The sequence below is a fragment of the Cyanistes caeruleus genome, chromosome 2 (assembly GCF_971803275.1).
Source record: "Cyanistes caeruleus chromosome 2, bCyaCae1.hap1.1, whole genome shotgun sequence".
Taxonomy (NCBI): domain Eukaryota; kingdom Metazoa; phylum Chordata; class Aves; order Passeriformes; family Paridae; genus Cyanistes; species Cyanistes caeruleus.
Window position 1 is genome coordinate 117,238,731 of NC_141702.1, and position 11,515 is coordinate 117,250,245.

Genomic DNA, 11,515 nt, shown 5'->3' on the forward strand with positions numbered 1-11,515 from the left:
GCAGGGACTTCCAGACTGTCCAACTGAATTTTCCCATTTTGCTGCTGTGCCTTTCACCAGCTGCAGGACAGTGATCTCAGCACTGAAGCCAATCCAGGTGTGCTGGAGATGGGATAATGCATCAATTATCACAAATCCTATCACAGAATCACTGAGGTTCAAAAACACCTCTGAGATCACTGAGCCAACCTTGATCACCACCTTGTCAAGCAGACAGTGGCACCGAGTGCCACATTCAATAACCTCTTGAACACCTCTAAGGACGCTGACTCCACCCCCTCCCTGGGCAGCCCTTTGCAATGGTTACCAGCCTTGCCACTGAAGAAATTCCTCCTCATGTCCAGCCTGAACCTATCAAAACTCACAGGACAGATCCAATCCCATCACTGATTAGCATCTCTCTTTTTTATCTTCTTTAGCACTTAGCCTCTAACACTTGGGGGAAATTTGAAAGGCTGGAAGTGTCTACTGCACCCTTGAGTAAAACGCCGTCCATTTTACAACAGACCAATTCATGCATTTGTCTGTAAATTCCACAGTGCCTCTTTGTTTAAGTGCTTGCTCCTTATTCAGGATTATTCACTAAAGTCTTTTATTCTTGACATCAGCCACAGTTTATAAAAGACCCTTTCTCCATGTTGACAAGCCGTACGTGGAGCAGCCCCTCAGGCCAGGGCAGCTCAAGAGCTCCCCTTGGATGGGTAACACTGAATGAAGGACAGGTTTTTTTGTGATATCAGTGGTTACTTGCTTTCTTTTGGGCTGAGCTTTCATTTCTTAGGCAGAAACATAATTTTTATACAATCTTTTCTTCCCTCATAAACAGATTTTCTGATGTCCTTTCAGTTGGGAACCTGGCTCTAATTCTAGCCTAAACCCATCCATGGCATCTATTACCAGTCTTGTCCCACTGCACCCCTCTGCCTAAAGAGTTTTTCTTTCATTCTTTAGACAGAGACACAGAGCTACATCATACTCTAAATTATAGCACTACTGAGCAGCCCAGGGACTTCTGCCAACTTGGAAACAAGATATGAACTAAAGAGTTTCTATTTTTGCATTAAAATGGAAACAGGTGGGAAGGACGCGTGGAACTTATCAAGCCACATAAATACTTTTTTTCATGTTAAAATTTGAATGGAATGGAAATTACAATCTTCCAGCGTTGCTGCAAAGCAGCAATATTGAGTTTCTCCTTACTCAGCCTTTAGCAGTAAGGAACCAGGTGCAGTGGAGCTGGAGTTCTGGAATTTGCTTCCTAACCCCATCTAACTCTCTCCTAGGCCTGCCCTATTTTGAATTATTGCTCCACCTGGCACAGGGGATGTTATTGGCTCCGAAGAGAAGAGTCAGGTCTTGCAATAGTTTCTTTATAGATTGCTAACTGGAGAATAAGAGCAGGAATGAACTGCTGGATGGCAGAAATCAGTGGTTTTCCCTGTTCCTACCTGATTTATGGCAGTGAAGCTCACTCCCACACTGAGTGAGGTGCTTTGGCTCAGCTCAGGTATTTGCTGTGTGGCAGCACCAAGCCAGTGTGTGCTGGAGAGACCAGAGCCACACCAAAGCTCTGCCTTTTGAACCAGACCTCTCCCACCCCCTTGCTACCTCCAAAACCTGAGGGAAGTGCCCCAGCTGAGGTGGAGAGTGTTCCTAGGAGGACTCACTAAAGTAAAACCCACATCTAAAATAATTTTTAAAATTATGATACAGTATAAATGGGACAGACTCTACCAAAACACTTGGTTATCCATTGCCCAGGGGGCAGGAGCAGCTGCAGCTCTGCTTGGACAAATAAGTAACCAAATGGATGGACAGACAATCTAACAGACTCCTGACTGCCTTCACTCACCTTTAATTAACTGTTTCCAGGAAACAGCACTGGCTCTGGCATTATTTTAGAGCAGGAAGGTATTGATCCAGTACTGCAAATGCCATCAGCCCAGCCACAGACTTAATCCATGTGAAATCCTACTGGAATCAAATGGATTTGTCCAGCTGCATCTCTCTGGCTCCTGTGACCACAACCATGAGCTTTTCCAGTGAAATGTCCTGCATGGCCCATTCCATGGGAGTATGCAATGTCTGCAGTGCTCTGTGCCACAGGCACCAGGGCAGCCTGCTACTGGCAGTAAGCTCCAAGTCTAAATGAGCTTAAAAGGGGATTCAAACACTTCTCCTGTTATCAAACTGCATTTTTCATTCAAACTAAGAACAGCTTTCTCTTAGGTTAAGGTTTGGAGGGTTGGCCAGTAATATACATATGTATTTTATTTTTTTTTACCATTTTGTGCTTCCTGGTTGTTTCTTAGTTTGCAACAGAAACTGAAATCAAAAAAACAAAGTATTTGCAAAAGCTCTATGGCTTCAAGGTCTTTGAACTCCTCAACACCAGGAGGAGATGAAAAGATCCCAAGACAGACTGTTCTGAGGCTCTCAGCCCAGTTTCCAGGAACTGGGACAGGTCAAGTGCATTTAGGGGGATGGACTGAGGGAGGAAATATTCAGGTACCATTCAACTATGCAGCCAAACCATTTGACGTTTGCCTGTCACTCGTCTAGACATATATTTCAAAAGGGAATAAAATAAAAGGAAGAAAACTACCCTGTCTGGGAATTCTTACCCAGTGACTTGTGCAGCCTGAGAGCTGGGTAATTCTCCTCAACTGAATAAACATCAGAGGCAGTCTGAGAGCAATTTGGCTCCAGAACAAATATTATTACTGAATTCTTTGCACCTGCAATGGCCAGGGAAATGATAATACACCCTCTCCACGTCTTCCTACGCCGGGAAAGAAAGCAGCCAGGAAAGCAGCCAGGAAGCATCTCCCGTGTGGCACAGCACAGAGGTGTGAGAGGGCAGGGCTGCAGGTGAGACCCTGCTGTACAATCACATCCCAAGGGGAAGTGTGCTGTCAGTCAGTGGCATCCTTGAGGCATTCAAGGACCAAGAAATTGGGAAGAAGAAATGAGCTGAGGGTGATGGTCTCTCCTGGTGCCACCTCAGGTGCATGAGCCCAGCGATGGCTGATGCCCTGTGAATGTTACTTTTTTAAAAATTATTTTTTGTTTCTTTTTTCTCTTTCTGATTCTGCTGCACTTCTTCTGTATTTTTTTTTCACTCCTGGATTTCTCAGTTTCCTCTGAGCTGAGCTCCTTGGGGATACTCCCTCATGGGGAGTCCCACTTACCACAGTCCTTGGGGTCAGGACAAAAGCTCCAAAGCCTGTTGGGATCTTGTTTCTCATGTTTTTTAGGATGTTATCACAAAACTTTTCGGGTCTCTCCAGACTATCTGCACAAGTTCAATTCACCTCAATCTGGTTCATTTCTTTCTGATGGTACAAAATGGCCTTGTGGCTCACTTTGTGGCTCACTTTGGCTTTGAAAGCACAAAATGGCCCTGAATCAGTTATTTTATCTTTATACTTATTCTTATCCAATTAACAATAGATACATATATTGTTTTTCTTAATGACCCAATGACCCATCACCTGTGTGCTGCACTGTGGCATTTTCTGTCCAATCACTCACTATTACCCAAAAATCTCTAGAAGAAGAACATGAAGAAGGAAAAGAAACAAGTCTTAATCTTCCATCTTGTCTTCTGCTTTCCAAACTGTTTTAAACTCTAAACTTTAACTTTTTCACTCAGTGACTAAAGAAAACTCTCTACTCTACACACTCACACTTTCAGCTTTTTCTATCTAACTTTAACGCTTGTTTTCATGTATCACCATGAAAACATGCTCATAATTTCATATTGTATGAAATTCAGTGTTTCTCTGGATCTCAGAGCTAAGCATCAGAAACAAGGGCACACACTCTGTTGTCTCAGACTGCAAGAGTGAACACATAAATTTGAGTTCATCAGCACCACAGCTGCCCAGCTAACAGGGCCTCAAGACAGATAAAAATAGGGGGTAAATTGTATTTTTAAATTTTTCCCTGGATGAATCCTAGGCAGAAATTTGTCTAATAAAGACATTTTGTGTCTCAGTTGGAATTTAATTCAGTCCTGAGTCACGAGTTACTGGATTTATGCTCCTTTTCTGACTACATTTTCCTTAATTTTTAGTAAATTTAGTGAAATTGCTGTGATTCTGCCTTGCATAAAGAACTTTTCAAATTATTTACATTTATCAAAAGCACAGAAAAAATGGGTAAACTCTGTGTTCCACTGGAATGGTTTGTCCTCAGTACAAACTGTTGCATCCCAATTTGCCACCCTGCATTGCACTAGCTGTAGTCATTTAGTCCTGTACAAACCCCAACAATTTACCTTTTAAATATATAATAAATAAATGATGTATTTATTTATTACATAAAGCACATGTAGTTCAACAGGCTGGTGTTGAGGTGGCTTTGCTCACTCACAGCCCCAGATTCCTGTAGGAAGTTTTATACTGTGAGGAACTCACTGCCTTAGGAGGGTATTTTTGAATTTTGTGTTTAAATTATACCTACAGACACATGCACAGGGTCCTTGTTGTTTAGTCATCTCAACATTCTCAATCTCTGTAGCAGCTGGCAGATTTAAGAACAGGTGATGAGAAAACCAATTGAGCTGAGAAAAACATGCTGGGTAAAGAGGAGAAAAGATGTGAAGAGAGATCTGATTATTAGGAGAGAACAAAAAAAGAGACAATACCAAATTACAGAGCCTAAATTCAAAAGAATTATGCCAATTTCAGTTAGCTTAATAGCTGTAAAGACTGCCAAATATTCTTTATGATTCTTAAGCATATTAACTTATAATTATTCATATCTGTCCATGAAAATTAACCCTCAGAAGAGTGCAATTTAATCACTGCAAATTCAGATTGGCAGAAAAAGCACTCTGGGCTTTGTATCACTTGACTGAGCTTAGCAAATGAAAACACAGGAGATTTGGTTGATCCTCCACAAAGCTTTTGGGATGTGACATGATCAGAAAGGAGTAGGACAGTCTCGTGATTAGGTTTTGATTGCAAGATAGCGCTGAGCTGTGCTGCTTCCAGCCCGGCTGGGGGGATGAGACCCCAGGATGAGCACGATCCCTCTTTGCCTGTTTTGTCCATTTGGACAAGGAGCAGGATGTGCCCTGGCAATGTACAGATGTGGTTCCTGCAGCAGCACACAACTGACTCAGGAATGAACCTGAGCAAAACCTGACATTTTCTGCCCAAACAAGGGAAGGCACCCTGCAAAACCCAGCGTGTCAGAAAGTGTCTGCTCCTCTCGCCACACTGACAGAGCCCCCATCACCTCACCCACCTGGTGCCCCCAAGCATTCATTCCTGCTGAAGGCATTCCCAGAGGGGCACAGGGAATAGCTGGAGCATCCCAAGCAGAGCAGCCCTGTTAGAAGAGCCTCTGTTAAATCCAGCCCAGATTTCCCCACAGTACCACATCATAAAACCCATCGTGCATCTGGCCCAAATTTAAGGCACAGTTAGCAGAATTGATACAAGAAAGAAACCAAGGACTGAATTAGTATCCCACAAGGTTGTTTGGGATTTTTTCCCACATCTCAGATGAAGTGAGGAGCCGTGTGGAGAAGTCCTGTGTTGGCCTTCGAACCCTTCCCAAATGCTGTCTAGGTTTTACATTCTTTCAAACTTCATTACCTGCCCTTTTTTTCTTCTTTGTTGCCAGGAAAGGTTAACAAAATTACAGAGGGATGAAACATTCTTGAAACATTCTTTCTGGCTCATCAAACAGGATTAGCGGGTGAATTTCAGCGGGCGGTGCGCACCTGAAGGAGAGGGGCGGTGGGGTTTCACCATCACCTCGTCCTCCTCAAGGAGTAGCTGCAGAATGTGAGCTGTGCACACACGTGGTTCCTCCAGAGTGAAACCCCAGCATGGCACACGCCGGGAAATCCTCCCCAACACCTGTCCCCGTGGGCCTGCCCAGCTGCAGAAGGGCCAGGTGAGCCAGCAGGACACATCTCCATGGCTTGGGAAAGCCCAGCTCTCCCCAAGCCTTCACCTCCTTGTGGAGAAGGCTGTGCTCGTTGGCAGCACAAAGATGTGACAGCCGGGTGGTTCTAACCCCCAGCAGGGAATGGCCTGCTCTGCCTTGCCCTACAACCAGCAGTGTTTCCAGCTTCCCACCAGGAAAACACTTCCCAACAAAATATTTTTTCAATAAACTGCACGGGTTACCAGGACCCTCCACGTCTGACTTTGCACAGCACCTTTGCTCTCCCAACAAGCTGCCCTGCACCACTGACAGGTACCAGTGCTCCCAGGGTGGCACTTTGTTCCCTCCTTTTGTCTTTGCTTTCGATCTGTCACAACCAGTGGGTTACAAAGTAAAGCTCTGCACGTCCCTTGACAATTACATTTATTTAAGTGGCCCTGACAGCTCAAAACATTCATGGGCACTGCTATTTAAAACTTTCTGTTGCAGTCTTGAGTATCTCTTGAAAATAGAAATTAAAATTATTGGGAAACACAAATGTTTTATAGATTATATGTATGTCTTCTAGAGGTAGCCAGCTGAACAGAAGGTAAGGGGAACAAAGCAGAGATTAAAATCTAGGTCAGAACAAATGTTGGACAAGAGCCCACACTGTCAAGTCCCAGGCATCCCACAAGAGAAAGAAAGAAAGAAAGAGAGCAAAAAGGAATTATTCTTTTTTTTTTTTTTTTTTTTTTTTTTTTTTAAGAAGGAATAGTGGCCTTTGCAAACATCCCATATTTTGGAAAAAAAAGCCATTTCAGAAACACTACTGCTCCATTCTGTCTGCTGCTAGGACAGCCATTACTGGCCATTAATATTACAGATGCTTTGTTGCTTGTACCATTGGCTTGTGCTTGTCTTGCCCTGCCCCTCCTTCAATCCCAGCCTCACCTCTGGCTCGCTGCTCCCCAATCTCTCCTGCTGCAGACACAAAACACGGAGCCCTTTGGTCTGCTCAGCCCCTACAAAAGCAGAACACCTTTTCCTGCCTTCTGCCTTTCCTCCAGAGCCGCTGGACTCGGCTGTGGCGTGCAGGGGTGGGCACCAGCAGCAGGACCTGCTGTGTGCACCCCCTGTGTTCCTCTCTCCATCTTTAATGAGCCATGGGCACTAGAGCTGGCTTTCCCCAGCTCCCCAGCACTCGGGTGCTGCAGATTTCTCACCAGTTAACCCCACCAAAGAGGGAAAGGGAGCGCTGTGGCTTCTGCAGGAGGCAGGACCCCGTGGCAGCTCTGGGAAGGTGCAGGGATCAGAGCAAGCCGAGGCACAACCTCTGCCATGCCCACGCCTCTGCCTGCAGCTGGAGCATCCCCAGGTGCCAGGGCTGTCCCAGAGAGGAGACAGCAGCCACTGAGCGCTGAGTTCATCTGCGCTGAACTCACGGCCTTAGGCTACGCTTTTTTCAAAAGCGGCAGCATTATTCTAAAAGCTTCACTTTCAGAAGTAACTTAAGCACTTCAGTTGTAAGTCTTGCTGGCTCATGGTGAGGTTTACACCCTTTTAACTGCCTTGTTACCCCTGGAATAGGCTCCAGGCTCCACCATTTCACTGCTTCTCTGACTGAGCTACCAGATCTTCAGAACAGGGACTCTCTCTCCATAAGATTGGGTTTTCATGTCCATGCCTGAATCACTGGCTTCTTTGGGTGCCAAAATGTCCAAAATATGGTTGGTCTTTTTGTTGTGGGGCTGATCCTGCATTCCTCATGGAGTCAAAGCTCCCCTAACTTCTGAAAAGTGCAAAGAAAAGCAGCCCACCATCTTGTTGCCAAATCATTCTCCATGGGAGATTTGATTTGAAACTCACAAAATACCAGGATTTATGAGAGGAACTGGCCGCAATGTGATCATAAGAACATACCAACACTGTAGTTCCCCACCCTTTGATCTTGGCACTTTAATGATTAATTAGTGCTAAAGTACTGGAAAAATACTTCACTTGAGGCAGTTTAAAGCTTCTCTTTGTATAGATACAAAATCTGACTCACACGAAAGGATAACCCAGAACTGCAAAAGGGTGAGATTAACGTGGAAGCCTCTGGTCACATGCAGATGTTTTCCCAACTGGACAAATGGGAGAATCTGCTCAGCTTTAGGGACTGTTCCCATTGAACTGCCTACATCTTCCATGGCTTGTACTGCGAGAAACTCTGTCAGCATGGAGGGAATCCATCCCTTAGAAGGAGACACGTGTTCAAGGAGCTGTGAGCCTTAAAAAAGCATCACATCTTACGGCAATTTGCAGAAAATATTCCTCACCTGAGGTAGTTGGAGGGAAGCCATTTTCCCTTTCCTCTGCCAGAACTGTGCATTTAAATATTTCCAAATATACTCCAAGTCCCACTGCCATCAGTGCTCAGGGCAAAGTGTGACATGGGAGGGAAAGCTTTTGTTGTGCAATCCTGCAGATTTTTCATGTACTGCACAAAAAATTGAGTGCTGACCGATCGGTGACTCTCACCCCTCTTCTTTGCCCATCTGTGCATCCAACCACTCAGGGATGCAGGACAGGACAAGAGCACTCAACCTAATCAGAAAAGGCTGAAGTGCCTCCTCAGCCAAAGGCCACTGCAGTGTAGAGACCCCAGAAGCAAAGTTGTCTGTAACCTTTCTTCTCCCAGAGACCTATGGGCCAAGCCCCTCAGCACTGGGCTGGGGCTGGATTTCCACCTCTGCCTGCTGGTGGGAGCAGCCCCAGCTTCCTGCAGAGGGACCTGTGTGCAGGGGCTGTGCATGGCCTGATAAACCATGAGATCCTGCCAAAATAAAGTGAGTAATGCACAGCCCTTTTCTTTACCCCGATTCCAGCTGAGTGCTGCAAACACCTTCTGATTCATGTCAGGTTTGCGGCACCGCACGTGGAGCCTGCTGCTCGCAGCCTGCAAGTGGAGCTGACTTTGTTCTGGCACAAAAGTTTGTTTGGGGTCTCTTTTCTATGTGGGAACTTTCCAATGAAGTGTTTGACTTGGACTCACCGGAGCAACAAAGATGGTTTGCTGAAGATGCCATAACACCAGTTTTAGTTTGGATCTCTCACACCTCCATCACTGCCAGGCTCTGGGACCTCAGAGTGAGGCACCATCCATTATGGCACAGTTTGCCAGTGAAGTTAGGATTTATTTTTCCATACATTCATGCATGGGTGTGGGATAACCCTGAATTGATTTGCTTTGAGATCATCACATCAAAGATACCCTTGAAGCACAGATCATTAGTGCTTTATTGGCAGTAAGTAGATTTTAATATTCACTAGGAGAGCTACTGGAAGTGCTCTTGGTGGAACCTGAAAGGCAGAGGCATTGGCTGGACTTTATATTCCTTACAAGAGCTGAGGCTGAGCTCAAGTCCAGTGGAAGTGCAGCTGAGGTGGAGCACAGCCTGGCCCAGTAACGGAGGGGCAAGGCCAAAGGGATTGTGACACACCCACATCACATGAAATGGGAAAATTGTTTTCTGGGTTTGACATCCAAACCCACTTGGCCTCAGAGGAATTCCACACGATCCCCGACTTGAATCGAAATCTGAGGTGGGAATACAGAATTCCTAGGCTGTGTAATGACAGCTCTCTGCTCCCAGTGCTTTGATCCTCTCTCAGTTAAAGCAGAAGGGAAAAGTTGATAGAAATAGCATTAGCTAGGAAACTTCAGCTAGGAGGATTTCTGAGCATTCAGCATCAGTTGTGTTGTGAATTTTGGAGGCCACAAGGAGCTCCTCTTCCCTGGAAGAGGTGGAAACCCAAGGGCAAGCAACTGAACTCAACCAAGCACGGTCATTGCTTGGACCCTGGAATCCCACATAACCAGGAATGCCAGACACTGGGCTGCTGCACAGAAATACAGGGATAAGAAAGAGAGAATCCATCAGCTTGTGTCTGTCTCTATCCCTTCTCTTCCTCTCCTCCCTCAATTCCATCTAGGACTAAAAACCTTACCCCTTCAAACAACCAGAAACTAGACTACTTGAGGGTAAAATTCCAGCCTGAATGGTGAGAAAGACTCTTAAAAAGTCTAGTAATAAATATTTGAATATCCTTATTATTATGTACACAACAGCAGCTGCTTTCATCCTAAGCTTGAATGAAAATTGCGGGATGGAAAATACAATTCACGGATGAATAAGCAGCAGTTGTCCTGCAATGCAAATGAGCCAAAGGAGGGAGCACAGGGAATCATGGAACCATAACTTTGGCTGGTGGCTTTGGTCTCTCCCTCATCACAGGCAGGGAGCTCACAGACAGCCCCAAGAAGCTACAGAAGAAAGCACCTCTATGTCTGAGTAAGGGGTAGCAGGAGATTCCTGTGCAGAGCAGGGTGAGGGACACCAGGAAAGGCAAGTGGCAGCACAGGGAGGTGCAGGGTGTGCTCACCTTGTCTTGGCAGGTCACAGCTGCTTGCCATCCTCAGGAAAGGCCACCAGCTCGGTCCTCTTTCAACTCTTCTGGCTACAAGGAGCTGAAGGGCCAGGAGCTGGCCTTTGGAGCAGGGCTGTGGATGGAGCCCAGCATCAGCCCCATTGTTTGCCTCGTGCTCTTCCAAGCCATCCAATCCCATCTCCCTGTGGCAGCTCCTTCACCGAGTATGATCTGAGCTTTGGGTCTGGAATGAAACTCTAAGTCTTGGCAGATTCCTCATGCCTCTGGATTTCAAAGAGGACACCTCTGCAGGTCTGGGATCCATACTGGAAACCGGCCACTGCTTGTAAGACATAAGTGCTTCACCCTAAAAATAGTTAGCAGCGCATTCAGAGCTAGAGAAAACAGAGACAACACTTCTGAATTCAGCTTTGAGCACTGTTTACCCCTTAGGATATCCAGTAATGTTTCCTTCCAGGAGTAACTGCTGGGAGATATCCACACATCTGCCTGGCTCGAAAGGATGTCAGGAGAAAAGCTCTCAACAAAGAGCTGTATCTTACATCACACCCTCGATGCCGGGAGCCCCAGGGCTTTGGCATACCTTTGTGAGGAGCACATTCCTAAGTCGAGGGCTCTCTCTTCACAGGAACACCCTATCCTCCAGCACCAACACACTTAATCCACAGCCCCATGGGCAGAACTTCCCACCACCCACCATTCCTGGGTGATGCAGTGAATTCTGTTTATAGCCAGATACACCGCTGGCAACCAACTAATTACCCAGCAGCAAAAGCAGTGGAATGAGAGTCAAAGAGCCATTCCCCCGTGCCAAGTTCCCCAGTTCTTCCTCCATCTCCCTCCTTCTCTCTCCAGAAAAAGAAAACCAAAAAGAGATGGCATGCTCAGCACATTGAAGTGCTTTGAGACACGACTGAGTAATCCACTGATTATTTTTCTTTTGAGAACCCAATAAACTGGGATCTGCCAGTATTTCAAGACACAAAATATAACAGGGAGTCTTTGGCTCCTGAGGTTCCACATTCTGCAGGTGTTCTTGTACGTTTCCCCATAACAATTTCAATGCAATAGTTCCCCTTTTTTGTTCTGGTTTTCCTTGAGAGATTTATCAGAAAAATCCAGAGTGGTTTTGTATATTTGAATGCATATTGGTGATGCAGATAGCTTTTCAGCTGGACACAATTTTTGGAAGGAG

The 11,515-nt window shown here is 45.7% G+C and overlaps 1 protein-coding gene across 2 annotated transcripts in view; it reads right to left on the reverse strand.

The window, feature by feature from the left end:
- Positions 1-10,666, reverse strand: part of LOC111926451 (uncharacterized) — a 64,502-nt gene extending 53,836 nt beyond the window's left edge. The window contains exons 1-2 of one of the 2 annotated variants that reach the window (XM_086873921.1): positions 10,315-10,666; positions 4,468-4,581 (exon numbers count right to left, since the gene is read on the reverse strand). In XM_086873921.1, coding sequence (XP_086730047.1) covers positions 4,468-4,581; positions 10,315-10,498 — 298 coding nt within the window. In that variant the 5' untranslated portion in view covers positions 10,499-10,666. The remainder of the gene's footprint in view (positions 1-4,467; positions 4,582-10,314) is intronic. The other variant, XM_086873929.1, reaches the window with a different exon arrangement.
- Between the last annotated feature and the right edge of the window lie 849 nt (positions 10,667-11,515).